Below are 13,819 nucleotides of genomic sequence, written 5' to 3'. Positions count from 1 at the left end.
TCCAATGGCTAAGTCACTGAAGCTCAAGTGCCTGACTTCAGCTCATTCACTGGAAAGAGGCAACCAGGTCCTTGTTTGGTGGTTTTACTTTTTCTTGTTGTTTTTTGGGTTCATTTTAGGAGGAGGAAGGGCAGAGGCCGAGGCAGAGAGAACCTTGAGCAGGTTCCACGCCTGCCTGGAGCCTGATGCAGGGCTCAATCTCACAGCTCTAAGATCGTGACCTGAGCTGAAATCAAGAGTCAGATGCTAAACCCACGCAGGCTCCCAGGTGCCCCAAAATCCCCACTTTTCTTAAGAGTTCTGCATTCAAAAATCCCAAGGGTGGAATTTACCATAAATATACAGACTTTTAAGACACGGATTCTGCTTCATGTCAACTGCAAGATCAAACAGGGCTTTCTGCTAAAAAGCTGGAGGGCAGATTAGAAAGAATTGGGCGTGGATGAGAAAGATGCTAGGAAAACACGTCTACACATGAAAGATCCTTTCTCTGGTTGGTCTGCTTCCAATTTTTTCTTCCCCAACCCCGTCCTCTCCTGGATCCCTAGGATTTCCTCATTTCCAAAATAATCAAGTGGAGAGTACGTGCTGGATGGAAACGAAGGCCTCTGGCGGAGTCACCAAGGGACGCATCCTGAGAGGCAGCCCAGCCACCACATTCGTCCTCCTGGGTCAGGGTGCCAGGTCCAGAAGCAAGAAAGGCACTTGTGGGCCTGGCAAGTCAGCTCTTCAGTCCCCGGAGTACTCAGAGTAGAATGAGGCCTTGTGATGGGCTCGCGTCGCTGGAGCCCTGCTGGACATGGTGGCGGCGGGGCGCCGTCTTCCTTCCGATGACAACGCCCCCCGTGAGCAGCCGGCTGCAACCGAGAGGGCTGAGGACAGCATCCAAGGGGGAGGCCTGCGCACGCGCTCCGTCCTCCCGCCGGCCTCTTGCCATCCCCCCCGCCCCTCCAACAGCACCACGCGGCCTAAAGCAACAAACAGCGCATCTTCTCCGGTCGGCTTCTGCCAAACGACTTATCTCACCTGGAACAGGCAGGTGGGCAGTTCCATCTCTGACCTGAAGCTGCTTCTGTTTCGGAGGACTGTGCTAGACCCCTGCTTTACGGGTTTTTATTGGCTGCGATTATAATTGTACATAAGATGGATACAAAACACACATCATTGTATATAAAAGTTGCTTCAGAAAGGCTTATTTAGCTAAGGTGCAATTGGGAAAATTCTTATTTTTTCCCTGCTTCTATAATTAAGCTCACATCTAAGAGGCCTTAACTTAATGTCCTTTCAGCTTTTTACCCAGTACTCACTACAAGAACCTGAAATACTGTGGTGCCTCCGTGTAGGCGTCTAAGGTGATAGCTAACATTTTTTTTTTAAATCAAAACTTAAATAGCTCCAACTTTGTATAGTGACAAATGGCAGCTAGACTTACCACAGTTGTGAAATGTACTCTATACATTTCATGCTGTATAAAAATATCAGATCACTACAGGTACACCCGAAACCAACAGGACACTGTATGTCAAGCATACTTCACTTTTAAACAGAAGGTTTAAATAAGGCCAAAGAAAGTCATTTGCAGCACATAGTAAATACGACACTTTAAAATGGAATTGTTTCATGACTCTCTTCAATGTATCCAACGCCATAAAATATCATGGGAATTTGATACCCACAATCACCCACTTTAAAAATAGAAGAAATGAGTTTACATTTGGGAATTTCATGGCATTCTTCTTTTCTTCGTGTATTTGAATTTCGATTTCACCCCCTTTGGAAAAATTCATCCCAGAGTAATACGTGTTTAACACCTCAAAGTTTTACTTATCACTCTCTCTCACCTCTCTGTGGTTTAAAAAGAAAGAAAGAAAGAAAGAAAGAAAGAAAGAAAGAAAGAAAGAAAGAAAGAAAGAAAGAAAGAAATGAATTTAGGTTTTAGTTCCCATGACCCTAAAGCTCTAGAGGTTAATAATTTCTTCTAAGTCATGACAATTATTAATAGATCAAGAGCATAGTAATGCTGATAAATAATTATTACAAGTGAAAAGTAGACATTTGCAAAGTGATTCTTCATGAGATGACTGAGGTAGTTTTGTTTTCTCAATGATAACATTGGTGATATGCAGTGAGGAATATTATTCTGTGTTGAGTCAAACAGTTGAGCAAGAATTCTATTTTGTTTTTATTTGGATAGATCTCAAGGCTGAGAAATCTTGTTCACCTAGAGTTGTCTGTATTCTGTTGTGAACACGATGTCTTTAAAGAAATCCTAAGACTCGTACGTCCAGCAGCAATATATTATCTACAATTATTTCAAATGTTCTATCCGATGACAAAACAGGTCCTCCTTCAATTCCGTTCAAGGTCAAAATGAGGAAAGGACTTAGAAAAGGAGGGCTCGTCGGGGCTTGAGGTGGCTCAGTGGGCGAGCGTCTGCGTCCTGGCTCCAGCTCAGGGCGTGACCTCAGGGTCCTGGACGGACCCCTGCGTGCAGGCGGGCTGCCCACCCCGTGGGGACTTGGCGTCTCCTCTCCCTCCGCCCCTCCCCTCACTCCTGCGCGTGCTCTCGCTCTCTCTAAAATAAATAAATCAATCTTTGAAAAAAAAGGAAAGGAAAGGAAGGAAAGGGCTGGTTCATAGGTGAAGCTCTTTTGTCTCCAGACTCTAACTCAGGAGGTTTTCATCATTTAAGCACACGACAGTGGGACGATCCTGGTCCACGTCTTCTGGACAGCAGGAAGCAGAGAGAAGAGCCAGCAGGCCTGCTCGGGCTCCGCTCGCTGACGCCTCAGGAGACTGACTCTGAGGAGCGACTGCATCACAGCTGTCACCTCCACACACCCTCCCAGACGGCCTCCTGCATCTCCAGCAGCACCGCAGGGCTTGCAGCCGTGCCCAGTACCCTCCTCCGCGTCCTCGCTCCCTCTGGGCACCCCCCACAGCTTGGCAGGCCCTGCCCACGCCGAGTACGTCGTTGGCCTCTCTGGTCTGGGGGCATGCTGGAAGGCCCCACGCTGAAGTCTCCCCTCTGCCCACTTACCCACCGGGTGCTCTTGGACGAGTTATTAAATCCCTCTGGGCTTCCGACTTCTCATCAATAAAACACGGGCATCGCTAACTACTTATAGAGCGAATATGAAGATTAAATAATTCATAGCAAGTGCAGGGGCACCTCGCTGGCTCAGTGCGGGGAGCACGCAACTCCCGATCTTGGGGTAGTGAGTTGAAGCTTCTCACTGAGCCCGGAGCCTACTGGAAATATAATAATAATAAATAAAAGAAACTGTCTATCGCAGTGCTGGGCTTTTAATAAAACAAAATAACTGCTTTACTATTTTTATACAATGACTTTCCCCTGGATTGGGGTCCACGTTTCATTCATTATTCTGTGCTCCATGGAAAAGGGTCTCACGTCGTGTTTTGTTCAACACCTACAAGCAATTTGATTCTCAGAGGACGGACTACTGGGTGGCCTGGCATTTACCTTCTACCTGGAGCGAAGGTCAGATGGCACAGGTGAACGGTCGGTCCTCAAGGCGGCCCCTGCTCCTCAGGGTAATTTGCTAGAAGGCCTCACAGAACTCAGAGAAACAGCTTCCTTATTATTAAATCCCCAGTTCATCCTAAAAGGATGTAACTCAAGAATGGCCAGATGGAAAAAATGTGCAGGGCAAGGGATGAGCACAGGGCGCCGAGCACGACTCACTGCATCTCCATGAGTTCTCTAGCCCTCAGAGCCCCGTCCTCAAGGGTTATGTGGGGCCTTGGGACTCGGGGGTGACTGCTGACATCCTCGAACTCAACCCAGAGGCAGGGGGTGAAAATGCCAGCTCCTTAACTAGGGGCAGTTCACTTGGCGACCAGCCCCCGCCCTTGGGGCTTCCCCAAAGTCACCTCCACACCTACGCTCAGGTACCTACGAGGGGCTTCCTGTGAATCACAGAAGATGCTCCTACACCTTTAGTGCTCTGGTCACTTAGGACAGGTTTTAGGAATAAATGGAAATGAGGACCAAACACATGTTTCTTACGCCAAACAGGGGCTCAATAAATTATTTTTTTTTAAGATTTTATTTATATATTCAAGAGACACAGAGAGAGAGGCAGAGACCCAGGCAGAGGGAGAAGTAGGCTCCCTGCGGGGAGCCCGATGCGGGACTCGATCCCGGGACCCCGGGGTCACGCCCTGAGCTAAAGGCAGACGCTCAACCACTGAGCCACGCGGGCATCCCTTCTTCCCCCTTTTAAAAAAGATTTTATCTAAAAAATTCTTATAAACGGAAAGGGGAAAAACACCATTTATGGTAACTCAGTGAAGCTACGCTATCTCATATACCACAGGCCTCTCATCTTGCTTTTCTAATTCCGGCAGCTGTGCGTGGAATGCTGAACGTGCAGGGGAAGCATGAGCGCACTGGCTTCTTAGGGGACATGTAACCGTACGTGCCGTGCATTCAGGACCCTCTACGGAATGAAAATATGCCCCAGCTTCTGGGCAGAAGGGAACGGGGTGCCCGGAGGAGGGGTGCCATGGGCACTCGTCCCCAGCTGGAGGATGGCTGGATGCCCCTCCTGGCACACTCTGCCTCTGCCACCCCCGCCTTTGCGGCCTAACGCGTCCCAAGGAACTTAGCCACTTTCTTTCCCAACAAACAATGGTGTGACCGGCTGCTGCTCTGCGGGCCTCCAGGGACGTGTACGGACCCCGGAGCCCTGGTGAGGTTGCACCCGGACAGCAGGAAGGGCTGCGGATGTACCCCGAGCAGCTCTGGGCCTCCCGCCTCTTGTCCGCCTGCTTCCCCTCTGCACCGAACATGCGGGCTCGCAGCCTGGCGCCACTTCCTGGCCTGTGTCACCCTGGATACGATTGGTTTCAGGGCGTCCGTGTCCCCACAAGTCAAACAGGAATACCCCCACCTTGCTCATGGGGTCACCGAGAAAGCGATGCTATCGCTGCTCGGGGGCGAGGACGGCAGCTGCTCACATTGGCCTGGTCCTCGGGACGCGGCGGGAGCTCTCAGACCAGGACTCCGGGCCCGTCCCCCTAGGGCTACATGTGGGGCCCTCTGGGGCTCCGCACAGCCGGCCACTCTGCTCTTGGGCTGCAAACCACTGTGTGGGGCTGGGCCCGCGGGTGCCTGGGCCGGGACAGTGGGCCCGTGGGCGGCTCTCCCCGCGGGGCTCCGGTTCCGCGTGTCTGGGCAAGGAAACTGGGAGGCTCCTCAGGTGCCCCTGTTCTCCGGGCTGGCCGAGCGGCAAGGCCCGCGGTGTCCGAGGGCCCAGTAGGGCAGCTGCTGCCCGAGAGAGCTGGGCCTTTCCCCCTTGCCTCACCCCCTCTCCCATGCCAAGCAAATGGCCCTGAGCTCCGGGGACACCCACCGTGTCTCACGCTGGGCCGATAAGCAAGAAGAGCAGGGGACAGAAACCAACCCTGGGTCCCCCTGGCTGCCCCCGGGCCCCGAGAAGACGCCGATACAGAAAGCACTGTGGGTTGCGAATCCGATCGTAAAACGAGTGCATGAGACCTTCCAACGCCGTCCGCTCAGCAGATCCACCTGAGAACACCCCAAGCAGTTGTCAGACGCCCCAGAACCTCCATCCGTCCATAAAGAAACGGGGGTGAAAAAGCAGAAAAATCTACCTAAGCACTTTGTGAGATAGAGGCAGAGCCTCAGGAGCTGTGACGGCAAAGCACGGCGCGGGGGGGAGCCAGGTCACAGCGCCGACTTCGGAGTGACAAGCAGCCTCGGGAGGGGACCAGCCCTTGGTCACGCTCCGGGGCCAGCAGCCAGGACCACCGTGCACCCGCCTGTCCGCAGGCCCCTCCTTGCCCGGCCTGAGTCCGCACCTATACAGCAGGGACAATCCAGAGTCATCTGCTCAACTCTGACTTCAAGAAGAGCCTGAAAAACCGTGTTACAGCCACGCTCGTTGCAGCGAATTTCGTTCAGTTTGTCGGTAAGAATTTCATTCGAACTTGAGTTTCAAAGAGCTTTTGTATGTATAAGTCTCACACCAAAATGTGGTCTATTTCCAAGGAGAAACACCTATTCCGTGGCCTGGGCCGGTATTTCGTCCGTGAGGCCTCTGAAATGACGATCAAGGTCAAGATTCTCACAGGAAGCTTTCCAAGATCTTTTTTTTTTCATGTTTGGTCCCTTTAACTCTAGGACGGACAATCCCAAGAAGAAAAAGAATTTTCGCAAGAAGAGGGCTCTCGGGGCACCTGCGGGGGGTCAGCGGGTCAAGTGTCCGACTCCTGGTTCCGGCTCAGGTCATGATCTCAGGGTCGCAGGATCGAGCCCTGGGTCAGGCTGCACACTCAATGGGGAGTCTGCTTCTCTCTCTCTCCCCAAAAATAAACAATTAAGTTTAAACATAAAAAAGGAAGAAGAGGGATCTCTAGAGTTTACGTAACCAGTTCCTTTATCTTACGGCTAAGCAGAGGAAAGATGAAGATGCCGACTGACGTTACAGGTCACGGCCAAGCACGACCAGGAGCTGCGATCTCCTCAGGTCGGGCGCACGTTCTCCTTACCTCCCCCCTGACCACGTGCTTCCCTGCCGAGCCCCGAGTATGGAAGCTGTACTGATTTCTTCCCTTCGTGACCTCCGCTGACCCAGAGACGACCAACTGACACCAGCGGCTCTCACATCACTTCCCTTCCATCTGCTTCTGAAACCTTCCAATGCAGCTGTGATGCCATGGCCAAGCGGGCTCCTGCAGACATCACGTGTCCCCGGCGCGGGCAGGAAGGACCCGACAACCACCACCGGCTCCCGCGGACCTCACATGTCACTGGCGCGGGCCGGAAGGACCCACCAACCACTACTGGCTCCACGGTACCTCTTGGCAGCGGCGAGCCACGTGCCGCACCCACGGCCTGGACGTCACTAGGCGAGGGCACATTTCCGCATCTCCCGCTTCAGGCCTCAGGTCACCAGGCGGCTGCCCAGGCACGGACCATCCCCATGGGGCCCAGAGCCGGGCGGACCTGCTGATGGCAGGAAAGCGGTTGTGCCAGAGTCACCAGGTGTTGGGTGCCACGCAGTGATGCTTACAGGGGTGCGGGGGGGTCCCAGAGCAAACCCTGGGCGGAGCGGCTCGGCACGCACAGTGCCGTCAGCTGTCAACTGGGGTCACCAGGAGGCAGCCTTTCTGCGTCTGGCCTCAGCAGGTTCTGATGCAGCACACGGGCCTTCCTTTAAGGTGAGATTGCCGGGGCGCAACACTCCAGAAGGTTCACAACAACACTCCAGCAGTACGCTTCCCTGAATACGGGATGGTCTGGCAACACTGAGCACCCTTCTGCAGAGGGACAAGTGGTCTGGGCTGCACAGAGGGGGCGTCCACGCGGACCCGGGGGGCCCACCACCCTTGGGTGTCATGGCCGTCGCCCCCAGGCCTCCCTGGATGCCCAGTGGGGCCCAGGCCTGCACCATCCTCCCTGCATCCTCCCCGGGTGCCCAGTGGGGCCCAGGCCTGCACCATCCTCCCCAGGTGCCCAGTGGGGCCCAGGCCTGCACCATCCTCCCCGGATGCCCAGTGGGGCCCGTGCCTGTACCATCTTCCCTGGATGCCAAAGCGCCTTGCTTCTCAGTTGCTCAGGGACCACACTGCAACCACTTATTTCTCTGCTGGTCAGCACCGTGTCTTCAAGACCCTAAAATGCTCCTCAGACCATCCGAGCCCTGTTTGACCAGCCCCAGGGGCTTCAGCCAACCCTTCCTCTCAGCTGACTGTGGATCGGAGCCGCGTCTGGTCCACACCACCTCCCTGCCGAGACCCTGATGAGAACCCACCCATGTGCTGCCAGGAGGTGGTGGGAGAAGGGGCTGCACAACCTGCACTTCTCCCTCCCGTCTGTCTGTCCTGCTGCACCCGCCCCTCCCGGCCTGAGGCCCTGCAGGAATGCTCTGGCGGCCTGCCCTGCCCGGGTGCACCCCTCTGGGCGTGGCCTGCTGCAGGGCCTGCTCCGGAATGTGCTTCCTCCTCCGGGTGCCCAGGCCTCCTCCTAGGACTGCTGTCCAGGAGGTAGAAACACAGTGGCGTTTACCTAGGGGGCGGTTATCACTAGAGATGGAGAGGTAGGAAAAACAAGGTATTTTAAATACGCAGACAACCAAGATGCCAGTTACGGGGAGTAGTCACTGAGACTGGATTATTTTGACTTAAGAAACAGAAGAATGTCTTCTATGGTAACATCTCACACACTGTTTTATAAACTAACAAAAAACAAAGAAGCCTCTTACCACACGTTTTTATTACGTACGAATGGTAAATGGAGGTATGAATTTATGCCTATTAACTCCTGAAACTGTAGTTCTAAAATCTTGTTTTATGGGGAACATGATTAGAATTTAATCTATGAAAATTAACAGCCGCTCTATTTAGTGTAAAAAAAAAAAAAAAACCTCCTATTTAAATTTTAACTTCATTTTTGCCAAATCCAATAAAACCTAACCAACCTAACAAAAAACAAAAAAAACAAAAAAAACCTTTTATTTATTCCTGAGACACACAGAGAGAGGCAGAGACCCAGGCGGAGGGAGAAGCAGGCTCCACGCAAGGAGCCCGATGCGGAACTCAATTCCGGGACCCCGGGGTCATGCCCTGGGCTGAAGGCAGATGCTCAACCACTGAGCCCCCTGGGGATCCCCTAATCAACTTTTCCTAGGTCTCAAATTCAGCTGTCACTTAAATTTTCATTTAAAAATTTGGACAATCACATTAGCTGTGGCAGCATAATTTATGAACATATTATTTTTGTTTTCCTTTGGTCAGTAAAAAGTAATTAAAAAAAAAAATAATAAGAGCTATATGGTTCCTTTCCTGCTCTGCCACCCATGAGTGAGTCTCAGGAACGGGGAGCATCTGGGGTGGGGCTGCTGGGCGGGCAGGGAGGGGGAGGAACAGGTGGGGGAGCTGGAGGGCCTTCGGGGTATCGGGGGGACCAGAGGCCCGGCCACTCCCTCAAGCATCCCCCCCTCACCCGGTAGGCCCCAGGAGGGTTGGTCTCCTGGGCTGGCCTGACCCTGAGCCCCTGACCCCGAGTCCCGCAGGCCCAGGCCCTCTCACACATCCCAGCCCAGCTTCTCGGGGCCGGGCGGGCTGGGACAAGGGCACCCTCTGCACGTACCCGGCTCCAAGTCTGCACCCCACCCTGACCTCCGAGGGCGCACGGCTGAGACTCGGTCACCATGGGCTGGGGCCCACTGGGGCCCAAAGCAGAGTACCTTGAATTAGAGGAGAAAGAGGAAAACTGAGATTTGGAAAAGCTGAACAGCACTGATCCCCGGGTCAGCCGCGTCCTCCCGTGCGTGTGAGCAAGTGCAGCATCGGTGGGGGCCCTTGCTCCCCGGGACGGCCACATCATCAGATGGCACGTCCCGCCCGGATCCCAGGGGGCCCTGGAACCCAGGCTGGACAGGTCAGGCTCTGCGCACTTCATGGTCAAAGTAGCACGTGCACACAGCAAAATCCTAGTTTCCAAACACACCATTAATCCCTTTGTAGACTGAAAATGATGCAAATACACTGTTGCTTAAAGGACACGTGATAAATCAGCACGGATGCTTGGAGTCCTCGCGTGAAGGACATTCACGCTGCTTATTTCTAGTCTTTGAAATTTCAAGCAGCAGAAACCCCCGAGAAGTAAGGAGCATTGCATAAACCACGTCCTGTCTACACATGTGTGCCTGGGTCTCAACGTGGTGCTGACAACGCTGCAGAAGCTATTAGAGCACACGCAGCACACCCGGGCAACGAGAAACGTGGGTCGTAAACGGCCACTATCCTCGCTTCTGCAGGAAAGACGCACAAACACCCGGGAGGCTCCGTAATAACGCGCTAAGGAGCAGGACTGGATGGGACAGGCTTGTCCTCTCGGCAGCAAAGGTTCTTGGGCTCCCGACTTCCTGTCCAACAAGCGTGTCCGCGTGTATTTTCATGTCAGCCCCGCGCCCACGTGGGCCCCAAGATCAAGAGCTGAGGCTCCACCCCAGCCAGCCAGGCCTCCGTGATGACCGGCGCATCCTGGGCTGCACCTGTTTGCTTTAAGTAGACTGCACACCCGGCGTGGAGCCCAGCACGTGGGGCTACAGTCGCCACCCTGAGATCAAGACCTGAGGTGAGGTCAGCATTGGACACGCAGCAGCCTGAGCGCCCGGTGCCCCTTCTCGGCTGTGCTCTATGAGGCCCCAGATGCAGAGAGGCGGCCCTTGTGCAGCCGGGCCGTCCCAAAGCCACATCATTCCTCCCTGCCACGGGAGCGCCTGACGACCACACAGGGCCCGTGGGAAGGAGCACGCGAGGCTGTTCTCTGCCCAAGATAAAACCAGAACCACAGGGCGCCTGGGGGCTCGGCTGGTCAAGCGCCTGGCTCTCGGTTCCAGCTCAGGTTGTGGTCTCAGGGCCGTGAGATCGAGCTCCGGGGTCGGGCTCTGTGCTCTGCTGGGGATTCCCTCCCTGTCCCTCTGCCCCTCCTGCTCATGCTCACTCAGCCTCTCTCTCAAACAAATAGCAGGGCAGCCCGAGCAGCCCAGCGGCGGAGCACCTGCCTTGGGCCCAGGCCGTGACCCCGGGGTCCCGGCATCGAGTCCCACGTCAGGCTCCCTGCATGGAGCCTGCTTCTCCCTCTGCCTGGGTCTCTGCCTCTCTCTCTCTCTCTGTGTCTCTCATGAATAAACAAAATTAAAAAATAAATAAATAGTAAAGAGAGAAAGAGGGAAATGAAAGCAAAGACTCCGTCCTTAACCAGCTCCGTGTATCTGGGCTCCAGGGCAGGGCCGCACGCTCACACGCACAAGCGTCTCAGAGGCGAGCTCTTCGTAGGAGCCGCTCCGGGGAGAAGGAGCAACCCGGGCAGGTTTGCATGGAAAGCACGTGTGAGTCCCGCATCTCGAACAGCGCAAGGTGCTTGAGGGGAGGAACGCGTCTGATGCCCCCACTGGCCCGGGCCCCTCGGGTGGCTCGGCCCTCAGGGGCAGCCCAGATCTGCAGCCTCCCTGCGGAGTGCAGCGCGTGCACCGGGTCTGAGCGGGGTCTGAGGCTCATCCACAAAGATGAAGACAGAAAAACCAAATAAAGGCATTAAAGCCCCACGGCCAGGCTTCTTATCCTAAGCCAGCTACTTCTCACACGACCCCGGACCAACTGCCTTAAGATCTCCGCTTCCTCCTGGGCCACATGGGTGCAGTGACGATGCCCGTGTCAGGACGTGACCTGAGCCCCGTCGTGTCTTGTTTGTGCTGCCGCAGGACCAGCAGGGAGAGTCGAAGTCCCTCCCAGCTCAGGGGCACGGGGGGGACCCAGCCTGGGGCCCGGGCTGTTCTGCTCTGGGACACGGGGCCCAGCACCTTGGCCGCCCCCAGGCTGCGCCGAGGCTCCGCGGACACGGTGTCTGGCGCTCGGCCGTGCAGGTCAGGCCCTCGGGGTCGGCACTGGGCTGCAGGCTGCAGGCTCCGTGTGGAGTGGGCTTGGCCCTCTGCGCCCCCGGCCCCGCACCGTCGCGTGAGGACATAAAGCCTAAAGAGAAGGTGCACAGAGCTCGTAGACGAGGTGACCTACAGCAGGAAACCAAGTGCAGGGACGCCGCGCCGCAACTATGAGCTCTGGGCCGGGACACGCACTGGACCCGGTTGGGTGCCCTTCTCACAGAAGCAGCCGCCCTGAACGACCCCGTGTCCACCCCAAGACATAGGATAAACAGGAGGCCGCGGCGGGGAAGCTTTGCAGCGGGGAAACGGACGCATGTTTAGCAAGTGCTGCACTGCACGTGGGGAGCGAGGAGCACCCATGGTGTGCCCGGGACGCATCCCCCGGATGTCGGCGGCAGTGGGACGGGGCCACGCGGTGCTGACAGCGCAGCAGGAGCGAAGGAGGTGGGGACCAGAGCCCGGCAGCCCGGCGGGGACAGGACCCGTGCGCGAGTCCACTGTGCCATCTACACGCGTGTCTCCCAACCAAAGAGCGACAATAACAGATACCCCACCGGGTCCCGTCACCGGGGCTCCCGCCAAGCGTCAGCTCCAACCTCAGGCCCCCGGAACGAGGACGGGCCTCGGCTGGGATTTGAGGGAACCTCCGCAGAAAGCAGGTGTGGTCCCCACACAGCCCTTGGGGATCCCCCAGCCACCCCCCACCCCCGACCGCCAACCACCTGGGCCCCTGCAGGGTCACCATGAGCAGCTACTGTAAATGCAGGAGACGCCTGGCCGGGTCACTTGTCCCCATGACCTTGTCCTGTGACTTACCGGCTCGCTGTGTCTGTGCTGCCCTCTTGGGGTAAGTTTTGCTCCGACTTCTCGCCACATTCTGATCCGGCCGTGGAAGCTCCATGCACAGACCTCGACTCCTCTGTGATGCCGTCCTGCCACCGGGAAATGCAACACGTCCGTTAAGGCGGGTGGGGCGCGGCCGCAGGCCCGAGGCAGGGCTCCGAGAGGAGGTGGGCTCACGCAGGGTTTGCAGGGGGTTCCCGTGCTGCGTGGACCAAGGGCCCCAGGGGCCCCGCTTAGACTCAAGGGTGATCCCACACGGCAGGCAGGCCGGATCCAAGCAGGTGGCGAGCATGGAGTATGGGGCGCCCTGGCCGCCGAACGACCATCACGCGGGGCCAACGTGTCTTGGCGGCCCGCACCTCGGGGCACCTGGGCCCTGGTGTCAAGGACCTGAGCTCCCCGGGCCGCTGGGGCCGGGCCTCAGTGCACGTGCACCTCCCCGAAAGACCCAAGCACAGCCACTGACACCGGAGCAGCGAACGACCCCGAGGTTCACAGGAAAGACACACCTGTGCCGGACTCGTCACAAAAAGAGCCACGTGTGGGACAAGGACGAGAAAGGCCTTTTCACGGCCCCAGATCCTCTTCCCGCCCTTACAGGGTACGTATCAGCAACTCTCCCCGGAAGAGGCGAGCCTCACGGGCAGAGCCCACCCATGAGCTTCCGTGAGCAGCCTCCCTTCCCATTTCCCAGTCACCTCCACAAGACGCAGGAAGATGCTGGAAACACTCATGGCAGTGGCTCCTGCTCGGGCTCCAGGGGCCCCGGGGACTCACGAGACCACCCACGAGCCACGGGAGGAGGCCTCCAATAGTCCCTCCTCCCCTTGAAGTCTAGCCTGTTTCTAGGGGCTGTAGGGAAGGGCCCCAAATAGCAACATTCCTGTCCTGGAATCCCAAACCAAAAAATCCCGTATAAAAAGCAAAATTCCATTATTATAAATGGTGTGAGTTCTAAAGAGAAGAGTGACCTGCACCAGGTGGTCTCCGTTACCAGCTTGGGCAGCACGCGCCTCGCTCGCACTCGGGACCCCACCTCGTCACTCAGCTCTTCCTCAGGGGTTCCCGCTCGGGAACAGGGAGCGAGGGGAAGCCACGTGACGTAGCCAACGAGAGCCCGGCCCCGAAGCCTAGGGTGGCCTCTGTCCAAGGCCAGCTCTGCCCCAGAGCGTGGGCTCCTGCAGACTCTCCCAAGGGCCCCGCGCCTCACCTGCCTCAAGGTGGGTTCCTACTGACTCAGCCTGGTCCCCGGCAGAAGGACATGCAGTGTCCTCACCACCCCTGGCACCAGGGAGGCCCTGAGCGATGGGCAGCATGGGGTCCTGTGTGCCCAGGGACCCCGAGGCGGCAGGTGGGCCCCTGCCCCGGCCCTGCAACCAGGGCACAGCCGGCCGCCAGTGGGCAAGGGCCGCTCAGGGTCCAGGGTCTTCAGTTGTGGCACCTTAGGGGGCTCACAGGAGTCGTTGCACAACAGGCCAGGGTGCAAAACCTCACAGGGGGCCGCGCAGACCCCATAGCACATCTCAGGCACCTGACAC

At 56.5% G+C, this 13,819-nt stretch overlaps 1 protein-coding gene across 2 annotated transcripts in view; it reads right to left on the bottom strand.

Annotated features, from left to right (window-relative positions):
- Positions 1-13,819, bottom strand: part of EPB41L4A (erythrocyte membrane protein band 4.1 like 4A) — a 176,910-nt gene that overhangs the window by 41,089 nt on the left and 122,002 nt on the right. For both annotated transcript variants that reach the window (XM_072736581.1, XM_072736582.1), the window contains one exon: positions 12,255-12,370. In XM_072736581.1, coding sequence (XP_072592682.1) covers positions 12,255-12,370 — 116 coding nt within the window. The remainder of the gene's footprint in view (positions 1-12,254; positions 12,371-13,819) is intronic.

The sequence above is a fragment of the Vulpes vulpes genome, chromosome 14, assembly GCF_048418805.1.
Source record: "Vulpes vulpes isolate BD-2025 chromosome 14, VulVul3, whole genome shotgun sequence".
In the NCBI taxonomy this organism is placed as follows: Eukaryota; Metazoa; Chordata; class Mammalia; order Carnivora; family Canidae; genus Vulpes; species Vulpes vulpes.
The sequence above is the reverse complement of the archived record's forward strand: the minus strand, read 5'-3'. Positions and strand labels throughout refer to the sequence as shown.